This window comes from Nelumbo nucifera, chromosome 8, assembly GCF_055504915.1.
Source record: "Nelumbo nucifera cultivar China Antique chromosome 8, China Antique-T2T, whole genome shotgun sequence".
Classification (NCBI taxonomy): domain Eukaryota; kingdom Viridiplantae; phylum Streptophyta; class Magnoliopsida; order Proteales; family Nelumbonaceae; genus Nelumbo; species Nelumbo nucifera.
The window spans coordinates 36994399-37009081 of record NC_142656.1 but is presented as its reverse complement, the minus strand read 5'-3'; the positions used below and the strand labels follow the sequence as shown (position 1 = coordinate 37009081).

General features: G+C 39.8%; 2 protein-coding genes and 1 non-coding gene across 3 annotated transcripts; 2 read left to right on the top strand and 1 right to left on the bottom strand.

The window, feature by feature from the left end:
• Positions 1 to 11137: 11137 nt before the first annotated feature.
• On the top strand, positions 11138 to 12010 carry LOC148789874 (uncharacterized). Its single transcript, XM_088893796.1, has one exon. It carries the CDS (start codon positions 11138 to 11140, stop codon positions 12008 to 12010), a length of 873 nt encoding a protein of 290 aa, XP_088749922.1.
• Positions 11144 to 11250, bottom strand: LOC148789875 (small nucleolar RNA R71). Its single transcript, XR_016079903.1, has one exon. It is a non-coding gene; the product is annotated as a small nucleolar RNA R71 (small nucleolar RNA).
• A 57-nt stretch (positions 12011 to 12067) lies between the features above and the next one.
• LOC148789873 (uncharacterized) lies at positions 12068 to 14386 on the top strand. Its single transcript, XM_088893795.1, has one exon. It carries the CDS (start codon positions 12068 to 12070, stop codon positions 14384 to 14386), a length of 2319 nt encoding a protein of 772 aa, XP_088749921.1.
• The last annotated feature ends 297 nt before the right edge of the window (positions 14387 to 14683 follow it).

Here is a 14683-nt window from a genome sequence, read left to right as displayed (position 1 = left end):
TGAATTCGTCAGAGAGATATTTGCCACCTCGATCGGATCAAAAGGTCTTGATTTATCTCCCAAACTGTTTCTCGACCTCTTGTCTAAACTCCTTGAACTTTTCAAAGGATTCAGACTTGTGTCTCATTAGGTACACATAACCATACCGTGAATAATCATCGGTGAAGGTGATGAAGTATACGTGTTGGTTACAACTCCTAACATTCAGGGGCCTGCATACATCACTATGTATAAGGTCAAGCGTGCCCGTACTGAAGGGATGGGATATCCATCACATGGATGCCCGAATCTTGCAGAAGGGATGGGGCGAATTTCAAAAATTTCTCCCATCTTTGCAGGGAATCGAATTCCCTATTTCAGAAAACATATTTTCAAGGATCAATCTTGAATGAAGAACCAAATCAGATCTCAACCAAAAGTAGTAGAAGGGAGGATATACCTGATACAGAGAATCAATATCTCCCAATGGAGGTGTTCTCGCCCAAGGAAGGATCCAAAATTTGCTCCCACTGAAGATGGCGCAGTGTAGGATGGAGCAGAATTAGCAACGTTCTTCCAAAAGAACTTGACCCTTCGCAAGAATCAACTGGATGGCTTATGGGTACAGCTCCAAGCAATCTTTTCCCCAAAAGATTGAGATCAAGATCAAATCTTGATTTCTCCTTGTAACTGGAGATCGAACTAAAAGGAATGGCAATGACAGGAAGGAGGCGGCAGAAGAGAATTCGCAGTATGCAGGAAATCTCTCTTTCTCTCTTTCTTTTTTCTAAAGAGAAAATATGTTGTGAATCATATATCTTAAGGCTGCTGCCCCGTTCTTCTTTTACAATCTTAAAGGGATCAGCTCCTAATCAGATTAGGAGTTGTTAATCCAAATCATATTTGGGTTAGAAGTCCCTTTAAGTGATAACGGATAATCCTTATCTTATCTGCAGACCAGATCAGCCATTTCCTAATCTAATTAGGAGGTTTCCAGATCTAAATCTCATTTAGATCTTGGACTCTCTAAGTGGATAGGGTCTAAGCCCAATCCTATTAGCTGATCCACTCCAGAATTCGCCCTCTTTTTAATTGACTGATCAAATCAGCCCAATTTGAAATGGGCTTAAGGCCCATTTAAGGTTATGTACTCAAAAAGCCTTCCGAACTGCTGCCCAGTCGGCTTCCTTGTATGGTGTGGGACCCAAACATTGATCTACACATCAGCCACATGGGTTCAGCCCAGCCTTTGTTGCAAGGCCTGGCCGAATACACTGTTAAAGACAGTGCACCCCCTGAAAACCCATCAAATGGGCTCTATGGGCCCAACACTTACCCTAAGTGGTCCCTGGGCCAAGCCACCTTGTAACACCCAGGGACTGTGGGCAGATGCAAGATTAGCCCATTAGGTATTATCCTCAATGGTCTTACACTTAACCTCTCAGCCCATAATGATCATACAATACCCGACAAGAGAGGACCTCTCCCTCGGCTGCAAGGAATAGTGTTGCACTCTCTACTTATATGGATCCCGGGAATTAAAACCTTTTGCAAACATTTTAGAAACCATAATATATACTTTTATATCTCATATAAAATATACTTTGCAAAAACAAATCTCAACAGTTGAAATCGGCTGCCGGTAGTCTTGGTTTCCATTAGAGAGAGTGCATCCCCAATCATTACCTTTGTCCGACAAAGGGGCTGATCCTGTCACTATGATCGCTCACTCAGATGAATTCTCGGACTATCCCAACATACCCAGGTTTTGACCCTCGCTAAGGATCTCACTGATTGGTACATCAAAGACAGCCCAATCCGACATCTAGTCTAGTATCATAATCGAGTCTAGGGGTTAGGTGTAATTTTCCAGTTTTGCCCATCTATCTCCAAGGTCCAGGGCAATACTGGAAATCTGGTCCGGTTCAATGGTTCTATTAATCCTACACTGTATGTGCCAAGGGTCTCACCCTGGTAGCTGAGACAGGCCATCCCAACCGACTTGGTGGCACTACAGTGTCAGCCTTGTCAGGATAGGTCTCCCCAGACCGATCCACTGGCTGTGAACATTCTAAACTAACACGAGTCTCATTAAGTGTCCAGTTTAAGGGTATTACACAGAAACATACCAAGGGAACATGAATCAAATATGCACTTTTATTCATTTACAATAAACTCATAAAGTACATCATTCTTGATTGAAGCTAACGGCATACAAAACTGTCTAACACGTACATCTTTCAGGCTTGCCACCGAATGGCCGTTTTGTCATCTTAACATGAAGGCAAGGCCCACAGGTGGGAAGATCTTCTATAGTTAGAAAATCCAAAGGACCATCCTTTACCAACCTTGTGATTCGGTCAATACCGATATGGCCAAGACGGTAATGCCACAGGCATGTGGGACTAACGGTATCACGAGTTCTCTTGGGGACATTAACCGACATAGTTTCGGCTATGTTGGATTCTAGAGAAGGATGTAGAACATAGAGACTGTTCTCCAGTTCCCCGCATGCGATGAATTTGTTGTCTTTTTTAATAGTAATCATATTACTAAAGAAAACATAATATCCATCAGTACGCAATTTTGAGACAGAAATCAAATTTCTTCTTAAATTCTATACATAAAGACAATCTTTAAGTACAAGTGATCCTTCTCTTAAAAACAATTCTACGCTGTCGATGGCCATAGCTACAATGCTTGCAAGAAGTTCCCAAGAAGAGCGTCACCTCTCCCTTACTCAGTCTTCTGCGTATTCTGAAACCCTGCAATGTGTTACATGCATGAGTCGAAGCCCCGGAGTCAATACACCAGGATGCAGAAGTAACCAACAAATTGGATTCTATGACACAAGATTCGGGATTACCTTTCTTGGATTCCAGGTAGGCCGGACAATTCCTTCTCTAGTGGTCGGTCTGGTGACAATGGTGACAGGCATACGATGCCATGTCCTTCTTTTGTTTCTTGGATTTGTTGCCCTTTTACTGAGGCCTCTTCTTAGACCTCCTCTTCTTGCCATGCTTGCCTGCTTCCATAAGCATGGCGACGGGCTCATCCTTACAAATCAGTTCCTCAGCTCATTGCAACATATTGCTGAGCTCTTGTAAGCTGACGTTCAGCTTATTCATGTTATAATTCATGACAAACTGATTGTAGGACAGAGGTAAAGAATTCAGAATGGCGTCTACCTTGGTGACATGGTCTAGCCCGGACCCAAGGGATTCTAGCTCGTTTATGTATCCCATCATCCAAAGACAATGGTCATGCACTTGCTGCCCCTTGGTCATTTGAGCAGTCATGAACTGCTTCAAGACCTTCTGTCGAGTAGAACGATCTCTTTGTTCATAGTTTTTAGACTATCCAATATGTCCTTGGCCAGTTCGATCTGATTGAACTGCCTCTGTATTGGATTGTCCGGGGAAGCTATGATATAGCAGCGGACTAGGGAGTTCTTTTCCTCCCACTCCAAGTAGTCCCTTCTGTGGGCCTCAGAAGCCCGATCACCCCCAGGGTGGTGTTTTTGGCAACTTTGTCCAATTTTTCAAAAGTCGGTACCAGCATGAGGTTACGGTATTAGTCAGCGTAATTAGGGCCCTTAAGCTTGTTGTCGTCAAGAAGATTTGCAAATTGTCCATTTTCCATTTTCTGGTAAAACAACAAACATTAGTCAACAACCTAATTTGATACATGTTCATTACATAGATATGGCTTTTAATCTATGTTCCATTCCCATTTGTTCATCTCTGAGATTTTCCTCCCATCTCAGTGACGAAGACAACGACTTGTCTCTAGAAATGTGGGAAACCACATAGGGTGCATGGAGCCAATTGTTTCAGCTGCAAAACCCCACCACCTTTCTGTGAAGGATCATATCCACTCATCATATGAGTTTTCCCTTTTGGCCTCTGTTAGACAAGGTTCAAAGCCATTTTTAGGTAAACCTTTCTGTCCAGTGAGTGCTCACCCATCATACGCCAAGGTACCGTGAGAGAGTTTTTATTTTTTGGTGAAGCCCCTCCCACCCATCATATTCATGAACCCATGGTGTGCACAAGAGCCACTATCGAATCAGCATGGGCCAAACACTTATGGCCCATGAACATAGCACATCACACATCCATACATCACATGTAGGGAAGAATTGATCCAATCAATTAATATCTGTAAAGCCCATTTTAAAGCCCATAATAATCCATAATATTTACCATTAATATTATCTAGGTATATGGGCCGAAATTAGGGTTGATCAATTCGATCCATATAGCTTTATCTGCGAAGTGGGCTTTTAGCAGTTTTAACAAATTAAAACTGGGCCTTTATAGGTTGGGCTGAATTAAACTTTCAATTAATTATCAATCCTTAGGCCCATTAGTGGGAGAAATAGGGCTGACATTCAGCCTTGATCAAACCCTAGATTTGGTCCAACCAGTTTGGACCAATCTGGTTCGAATGGGTCTAGGGTTTGATCTTTAATTAAAGATTTAATTGAAGAAATTAATCTGAAATTAATTACGGATAAAGGAAAATCAAAAATCAGTCAGATAGGGCTGTTCGCACAATCCATCCTGCAAAACAGAGGTTAGATCACAGTTTGCAATTTCATAAACTGCAAATCGCAGATAGTGATTCTCCCATCTGCGAAATCTCCTTCCTTGTGCCGCCATATTCAATCCAAAATAAAAAAATAGAAAACCTAATTTCTATTATAATTACATCAGATCAAATGCCTATACATTCGGTCTAAAAAATAAAAAAAATTATTTTACAGATCAAATGTAATAAAATAAATAAGAAACTGCAAAATCGCAGGTTCCCTGCGCCAATCAAGATTTCGATCTCCATGTGTACGAGCAGCCCATAAATCAAGCCCATAAATCAATAAAATTATAAAGAATGATTCTAAATAATAATCAGATTTATAAAATTTAAATTCAGATTAATCGCCTATCAACTAGAAACAAACTTTCCAGAAAAACCTTATATCTGTGCAAATTGGGTAGAACGCCTTCTGTCCATTTGCGTAGGTTCAAATTTAATACAATTCAGTTCAAGATTTGAACCATGGCTATGATACCACTGAAGGGATGAGATATCCATCGTATGGACGCCCGAATCTTGTGGAATAGAATGGGCGAATTTCAAAAATTTCTCTCCATCCTACTGGGAATCGTATTCCCTATTTTAGAAAAATCATATTTTTCAAGGATCAATCTTGAACCAAGAACCGAACCAGATCTGAACAAAAGCAGTAGGAAAGGGATATACCTGATATGGAGAAATAGTATCTCCCAATGGAGGGGTTCACGCCCATGGAAGGAACCAAAGACTACTCCCACTGAAGATGGCATAGTGCAGGATAGAGTAGAATCAGCAGCATTCTTCAAAAGAACCAGATCCTTCGCAAGAATCAGCTGGATGGCACGCGAGCACTACTTCCAATCAGCCCTTTCACAAAGGACTGATATGAAGATCCGATCTTGATCACTCCCACTGAGAACAAGAGATTGAACTGGCAGATATGGCGGTGGCAGGTAGGAGGCGGCAAGAAAGAATTTGCGCAGAGGTGCTGAATTCTTTCTTCTGTGATTTCAGCTCTGAAGAGGATGTGAATATGTGTCTTCTAAAGGCTACCGCCCCATCCTCCTTTTATAAGCTTAAAGGGATCAACTCCTAATCTCATTAAGAGTTGCTGATCCAAATCATATTTGGATCAGAATTCCCCTTAAGTGATAAGGGTAAACCCTTATCTTATTTGTAGATTAGATCAGTCCCCTCCTAATCCTATTAGGAGGTTTCCAGATCTAAATCACATTCAAATATGGACTCTCTGACTAGATAGGGTTAAGACCCAATCCTATCTGCTAATCTAATCTCAGAATTTGCCCCTTATTTAAACTAATCAAATCAGCCTTCCAAACTGCTGCCCAGTTGGGCTTCCTTGTTTGGCGTGGGACCCAAACATTAATCTACACATCAGCCACACAGGTTCAGCCCAGCCTTTGTTACAAGGCCTGGCCAAATACACTGTTATGGACAATGCACCCCTTGAAACCCATCACATGGGCTCTATGGGCCCAACACTTACCCTAAGTGGTCCCTGGGCCAAGCCACCTTGTAACACCCAGGGACTGTGGGCAGATGCAAGATTAGCCCATCAGGTATTACCCTCAATGGTCTTACACTTAACCTCTCAGCCCATAATGATCAAACACTGCCCGACAAGAGAGGACGTTTCCCTCGGCTGCTAGGAACAGTGCTGCACTCTCTACTCACATGGATCTCGGGAATTAAAACCTTTTGCAAACGGTTGGAAACCATATTATTTATACTTTTACATCTCATATAAAATATATTTTGCAATCGGCTACCGACAGTCTTGGTTTCCATTAGAGAGAGTGCATCCCCGATCATTACCTTTATCCGACAAAGGGGCTGATCTTGTCACTATGATTACCCACTCAGATGAATTCTCAGACTGTCCCAACATACCCAGGTTTTGACCTTGTTAAGGATCTCACTGGTTGGCATATCAAAGACAACCCAATCTGACACCTAGTGAAGCATCATAATCGAGTCTAGGGATCAGGTGTAACTTTCCAGTTTTGCCCATCAATCTCCAAGGTCCAGGGCAATACTGGAAATCTGGTCTGGTTCAAAGATTCAATTAATCCTACACTACATGTACCTCGGGTCTCGATGGTAAGGTTGAGACCTACAAGGCTCATCTTGTGGTGAAAGGGAACACTCAGAAAGAAGGAATCGATTATGAGGAAACCTTTTTTCTGGTGGCCATGCTTAAATCCATTAGGATCCTGCTAGCTGTAGCAGCATACCATGATTACGAGATTTGGCAAATGGATGTCAAAACTGCGTTCCTGAATGGACATCTTAGTGAAGATATCTTTATGCAGCAACCGCAAGGTTTCATAGCTGCGGGTCAGGAACACATGATATGTAAACTAAACCGATCCATATATGGACTTAAGCAAGCTTCTTGCAGTTGGAACATCCGGTTTGACTCTACCGTCAAACAGTTTGACTTTGAGCAAAATCCGGGTGACCCCTGTGTTTATAGGAAATCCAGTGGGGATAAGGTTATGTTCTTGGTTCTATATGTAGATGACATTATACTCATTGGGAATGATGTAGGAATGTTGACTACGGTGAAAGTGTGGCTTTCACAGCAATTCTCCATGAAAGATCTTTGAGAAGCCTCCTACATACTAGGTCTTTGGCTCTATAGAGATAGATCGAAGAGGATAATAGGATTATCCCAATCTGCTTACACTGATAAAATAGTCAGGAGATACAACATGGGGAACTCCAAGAAAGTAAATGTTCCTTTTAGGCATGGAGTCACTCTCTCCAAGGGTATGTCTCCCAAGACTCCTGAAGAGATTGAGGGCATGAGAAACGTTCCCTATGCCTCAGCCGTAGGGAGCATCATGTATGCCATTCTATGCATTCATCCTAACATTTCTCAGGCAGTGAGTGTGGTAAGCAGATTCCAGTCAAACCCAGGGCAGGAGCATTGGACTGCTATGAAAAACATACTAAAATACCTTCGAAGGAAAAAAGAGTTTTGTCTGGTATTCGATGGTAGTTCACTACAGATCCAGGGTTATACTGATGTTGACTTCTAGTCAGATCCAAATGATAGTAAGTCTACATCTAGTTATATCTTCATGATAGGATCGTGTGTTGTTTGTTTGAAAATCAGCAAACAGGGGTCCACGACGGATTCCATAACCGAAGTCGAATACATTGCCGCAAGTGAATCTGCCAATGAAGCCATATGGATGAAGAAGTTCATTCATGAATTGGGAGTAGTTTCATCTAGCACAACACCCATTCCATTGTTGGGTGACAACACTGGAGCCATTATTCAGGCTAAGGAGCCACGAGCCCACTCGAAGTCGAAGCACATTGAGAGGAAGTACCATGTACTGCAGGAGATAGTTGGAAGAGGGGATGTCCTAATTCAGAAGGTAGCATCAGCGGAAAATGTAGCAGACCCATTGACTAAGCCACTTGCACAGAAAGTGTTTGAGAAACACGTGGAAAGCATGGGACTCCGGCTTATACCAGATTGGACCTAAGTGCAAGTGGGAGCTGTTAGACAGTGTATGCCCTTAGCTCCAATCAGAATGATGTACATTATGTCATTTAATGAAAAAAAATAAAGTACATATTTGATTCATGTTATTATGGTGTGTTTTTGTGTAATACCCTTAAATTGGATACATATGAGACTCATGTTAGTTTACAATCTTCACAGCCATTGGATAGATCTGGGGAGATTTATCTTGCCAAGGCTGACACTGATGTGCCACCAAGTTGGTTGGGGTGGCCTATCTCAGCCACTAGGTTGAGACCTAAGGTACATGCAGTGTGAGTTTTCTTGAAACCCTGAACTGGACCAGAATTCCAGTATTGCCCTGGACCTTGGAGATAGATGGGAAAATCTAGAATGTTACACCTGACCCCTAGACTCGAATATGATACTGCACTAGGTGTCGGATTGGGTTGTCTTTGATATGCCAATCAGTGAGATCCTTAGAGGGGATCAAAACCTGGGTATGTTGGGATAGTCCGAGAATTCATCTGAGTGGGTGATCATAGTGACAGGATCAGCCCCTTTGTCGGAGAAAGTGAATGATCAGCGATGCACTCTCTTTGATGGAAATCTAAACTACTGGTAGTTGATTTCAACCGTTGAAATTTTTTTTGCAAAATATATTTATATAGAGATATACATATATATATTATGGTTTCAAAATGTTTGCAAAAGGTTTTAATTCCCAGGATCCATGTGAGTAGAGAGTGCAACATTGTACCTTGCAGCCGAGGGAGAGGTCGTCTCTTGTCGGGCAGTGTTTGATCTTTATGGGCTGAGAGGTTAAGTGTAAGACCATTAAGGGTAATACTTGATGAGCTAATTTTGCTTCTACCCACAGTCCTTGGGTTTTTATAAGGTGGCTTGACCCAGGGACCATTTAGTGTAAATGTTGGGGCCATTAAGAGCCCATGGTGATGGACTCAGGGGTTCATTGTCCCCTACAGTGAATTCAGCCAGGCCTTGTAACAGAGGCTGGGCGGAACCCATGTGGCTGATGTGTAGATCAATGTTTGGGTCCCACGGCATACAAGGATAACCAACTAGGCAGTAGTTAGGAGGCTAAGTGAGCAGATGGACTTAATGGGCCTAAAGCCCAATTTTGAACTGGCTTAATGAGATTAATTAAAAGGGGTCGGTTCTAGGATTTATATCAGCAAATAGGATAAGCAATTATCCCTATCCACTCAAAGAGTCCAGATCCAAATAAAGATTTGGATCAGGAAACTTGTAATTAGATTAGGAGGGATGATCTTTATCTGCAGATAAGATAAGGGATTATCCTTATCTCTTAAAGAGAGTCCAAATCCAAATACAAGATTTGTATTAGGAAACTCCTAATGGGATTAGGAGAACCTCTCTTTAAGGCTATAAATAGGAGAGCTGGGCAAACCCTCAGAATACACCAGAAATCATCTGATTGTTTGCTGAATTCCAAAGAGAGACAACACAGTTTGAATGCACTGTCTCCTTCTCTCCTACTCTTGCCGCCATACCAGTTCGATCTGATGTTATGCTCAGTAGCCCTCCATCAGATTCTTGCTGAAGAATCTATATCTTGCTAAAGAACCCTCCTGCTGATTCTGCTTCATCCTGCACTGTGTCATCTTCGGTGGATGGAGTCTTTGGATTTTTCCTTGGGCGTGAACACATTCATTGGAGGTTTTTATTTCTTTGTATCAGGTACATTCCTCCACTCCCTTTTGGTTTTGATCTAGTCAGGTTTAGGTTCAAGATTGATCATTGAAAATGCAGTTTTCTAAAATAGGGAATGTGATTTGCACATGGGAGAGAGAGAAATTTTTGAAATTTCACCCAACCTTCTTGCAGGGTTCAGCCATCCATATGATGGATCTCTCATCCCTTCACAGGGTGTGCGAAAGAGCCACTATCAAATTAAGTTGGGCCAAGTGCTTATGGCCCATGTACATAGCACATCACACATCCATACATCACATGCATGAAACAAATTGATCCAATCAATTAAAATATCTGTAAAACCCTAAATTAATTAGATTAAAAGGTATCAGCCCATTAAAGCCCATAACATTATCTCATAACATTGTCTAGGTACATTGGCAGTACTGCAAAAAGTAGTTCAGCCCATATAGTTGAATTAGGGCTGATGCAGTTTTAACATATTAAAACTAGGTTTTATAGAGGTGGGCCGAATTAAAAATTTGAAGTGGGCCATCAACCCTTTGGCCAAAATTGAATTTGGGTTACAAAAACCAACCTCATCTAACCAACAATTCGGTCTAACTAGTTTGGACCAAATCTGGTGCAAATCGGCCCAAGTTTTGGTGTCTCGTTCAAGATTTAATTCAAGAATAATGATCTGAAAAATAAATTAAATCTAGATAATCAAATTATCAAGAAAACAAAATCATAGGGCTGCACTATGATTTTCTTAGGCATCCTGCAAACCTGCAAAGAAAAATTAATTGCAGATTGCAGAATCAATATCTGCAAAATCGCAGATCGCTGAACTTCTTTCTATGAAATCTTCTTCTCCTCTGTTGCACACTCCAGAAATCTCTAGATGAAAATAAAATAGAAAAACCTAACTTTTCTATTATTAGATCACATTGAATTCCTATACCCCTTGATTAAGAAATCAAAAGGACTTTGAAAAAGTGAACAAGGGAGAGAAAGAACAATATGGCTCCAGACCAAAATAATTCATGGACAATGATCTCCTACGCTATACCTACTCTGGATGGTACTACATCAAGCATTAGGAGGCCGAATGTACAAGAAAACAATTTTGAGATCAAGCCTACAATTATTCAAATGATCTAGATGAGTATGCAAATTTTTGGCCCCAATGATGACCCTAACTCTCATATTGCTAATTTTCTTGAAATATGTGATACTTTTAAGTATAATGGAGTTAGTGATGATGCCATGAGACTTAGGTTATTTCCTTTCTCCTTAAGAGACAAAGCAAAAGATTGACTTAACTCTCTTCCTGCTGGTTCGATTACTACATGGGATGACTTGGCACAAAAGTTTTTATCTAAGTATTTTCCACCTGCTAAAATGGCTAAATTAAGGAATGACATAACAACTTTTTCTCAATTTGATAATGAAACCTTATATGAGTCATGGGAGAGATTTAAGGAACTGCTTAGGAAGTGTCCTCACCATGGTCTACCTGTTTGGATGCAAGTGCAAACTTTTTATAGTGGCATTAATCAATCTAATCATTCAATGTTAGATGTAGCTACAGGTGGTACCCTTAGGAGAAAAACTCCCGAAGAAGCATATGAACTTTTGGAGGAGATGGTGACCAATAGCTATCAATGGGACAATGAGAGAGCAAATAAAAAGGGAGTTGGAATTTATAATGTTGATTCTATCACTGCTTTATCGGCTCAACTTGCTGCATTAAATAAGAAATTAGAAAATTTGGGGGTTTCAGTTATGAGTGTTTCTTCTGTTCCTTTCCCTTCTTGTGAACTTTGTGGGCAAGGGGGACACAGTAGTGTAGACTGTCAAGTAGGAAATCCATTTCCATCTTCTTCTGAACAAGCTAATTTTGTTTCTTATGGTGGCAACAGGTCCAATTTCAATCCCTACTCCAACACTTACAATCCAGGATGGATAAGCCATCCAAATTTTTCTTGGAGTAATAACCAACAAAGACCACCTCCTGGCTTTCAACAGCAACAACAACAAAATCCTCAAGATAAGAAGCCAAATTTAGAGGATATGATGGCAAAATTTATTAACAGTACGAAGGCAAGAATTCAAGGGATAGAAACTCAAATTGGACAACTTGCTCAAGCAATTTCGGCAAGGCCACAAGGAGGATTACCTAGCAATACCGAGAAGAATCCCTGGGAACAAGTAAAGGCCATCACTCTGCGAAGTGGAAAAGAACTTAGAAAAGAAGAAAAAGATGATGAGTAGGTAAAAGAGGAAGAAAGCCAAAACCTTAAAGCCAAAGTAGGAGACTAAGAGTCATCAATGGAGAAAAAGGGAAGTTCTTCTACTCTTAATTTAGAATCGTACAAACCCCCTCTTCCTTTTCCTAAAAGATTTCTTAAGGCGAACTTGGATAAACAATTTGCTAAGTTTCTAGAGGTGTTTCAAAAGTTTCATATTAACATTCCTCTTCTTGATGCTATTTCTCAGATGCCAAGTTATGCCAAATTTTTAAAGGAAATAATTTCAAACAAAAGAAAGTTGGAGGAGTTTGAGATGGTAAAACTTAATGAGGAATGCTCAGCAATCTTACAAAATAAATTACCTCCAAAACTCAAGGATCCAGGGAGCTTCTCTATTCCATGCACCATTGGAGAAATTAATTTTGATAAGGCTTTATGTGATCTTGGTGCAAGCATTAATTTGATGCCTTTTTCTATCTTCAGGAAGCTTGGGTTGAAGGAGCCAACACTTACCACTGTTTCTCTGCAATTGGCTGATAGAAGTATCAAATATCCAAGGGGAGTAGTAGAAGATGTTTTGGTAAAAGTAGATAAATTTATTTTTCCTGTTGACTTCATCATTTTGGATATGGAAGAAGATTATGATATGCCCCTAATCTTAGGGAGACCTTTTCTTACCACAGGAAGAGCTTTAATTGATGTTCAACAAGAAAAACTTAGCCTTAGAATTAATGATGAGGAAGTTATTTTTAATGTGTTTAAGGCTATGAAACATTCCAATGATGAAAAAGAACTCTTAATGGTACATTGCATTGATGATTTAGCAAAAAGAAAATTTCATGCATTTAGGTTAGATGATCCTATAGAGAATTGCATTGCTAACTCTTTTGATGTGAAGGAACAAATTTTAGATGAGAAGCATAAGGAGGCCGTAGGCTATTTGGGAGAAAAGCAAAGAGGATTCGTGACAAAAAGAGAAAAAATTTTACCTTTGGATATTTCTTCCTCTTCTTCAAAAGCCAAGCCATCAATCGTGAAGCCTCATACTCTTGAACTTAAACCTCTTCCTTCGCATTTAAAATATGTTTATTTGGGGAATTCATCTACCTTACCTGTGATTATTTCTTCTTACTTAAGTCTTGAAGAAGAAAAGTTGATAAGGGTGCTTAGGGAATATAAAAGGGCGATTGGATGGAGCATTGGTGACATTCAAGGAATAAGTCCATCAGTTTGCATGCACAAAATCATGATGGAAGAAAGATTCAAGCCTACAGTGCATCCCCAAAGGAGGTTAAATCCTAATATGAAAGAGGTAGTAAAGAAAGAGGTGATAAAATGGCTTGATTTAGGTATTATCTTTCCTATCTCTGATTCTTCTTGGGTAAGTCCTATGCAAGTTGTGCCAAAAAAGGGTGGGACCACTGTAGTCGAAAATGAAAATAATGAATTAATCCCTACAAGGACAGTAACAGGTTGGAGGGTATGTATCGATTATAGGAAATTGAATGATGTTACTAGTAATGATCATTTCCCCCTTCTCTTTATTGATCAAATGATTGAAAAACTTGTAGGTCAGGAATTTTATTGTTTTCTTTATGGTTATTCTGGTTATCTCCAAATTCCCATTGCTCCTGAAGACCAAGAGAAAACTACCTTTACATGCCCTTATGAAACATTTGCATTTAGGAGAATGCCTTTTGGTTTGTGCAATGCCCCTGCTACCTTTCCAAGATGCATGATGTCTCTATTTTTGGATTTCATTGATGATTTTATGGAGATATTTATGGATGACTTCTCTGTTTTTGGATCTTCATTCGATGCATGTTTGCATAGTTTGTCTTTAATGCTTAAAAGATGGGAGGAATTTAACCATGTTCTTAATTGGGAAAAATGTCATTTTATAGTTAAGGAAGGAATTGTTTTAGGCCACAAAGTATCTTCTAAAGGTATTGAAGTGGATAGAGCTAAAATTGAACTAATTGAGAAACTTCATCCTCCAAAATCATTGAAAGAAGTTAGAGGTTTTTTGGGACATGCAGGTATTTATAGAAGATTCATTAAGGACTTTTCTAAAATTGATAGGCCTCTAGCTAATCTTTTAGTAATGGATGCACTGTTTGTGATTGATAGTGCTTGTTTGCATGCATTTAATTGTTTAAAAGAGAAATTGATCAAAGTTCCCATAGTTTCGGCCCCTATTTGGAATTTGCCTTTTGAGATCATGTTTGATGCAAGTGATGATACTTTAGGTGCAATTTTAGGACAAAGAATAGATAGGAAATTTCATACCATTTATTATGCAAGTAGAACCAAGAATGAGGCACAAAGAAATTATACAACAACTAAAAGGGATCTGCTTGTTGTAATATTTGCTATTGAAAACTTAGACCTTACTTAATCTTGTCTAAAGTGATTGTCTATACTGACCATTCTGAATTGAAGTATTTATTTGCTAAAGAAGATGCAAAACCTAGGTTGATAAGATGGATTTTATTGTTGCAAGAATTTGACCTAGAAATCAAAGACAAGAAAGACATCAAAAACATTGTAGCTGATCACTTGTCTAGATTGGACGGAGAGTATGTAGAGAGCATGGATTTACACCCTTTGCATGATGAATTTCCTAATGAGAAATTATGTTTTGTGCATGATAATGATGAACCGTGGTATACTGATTTTGCTAATTTTTTTGTAG

Bases quoted from the DNA above. Each gene is read 5' to 3' on its own strand.
- LOC148789874 (XM_088893796.1), top strand. From the start codon at position 11,138: ATGGCTAAATTAAGGAATGACATAACAACTTTTTCTCAATTTGATAAT.
- LOC148789873 (XM_088893795.1), top strand. From the start codon at position 12,068: ATGGAGAAAAAGGGAAGTTCTTCTACTCTTAATTTAGAATCGTACAAA.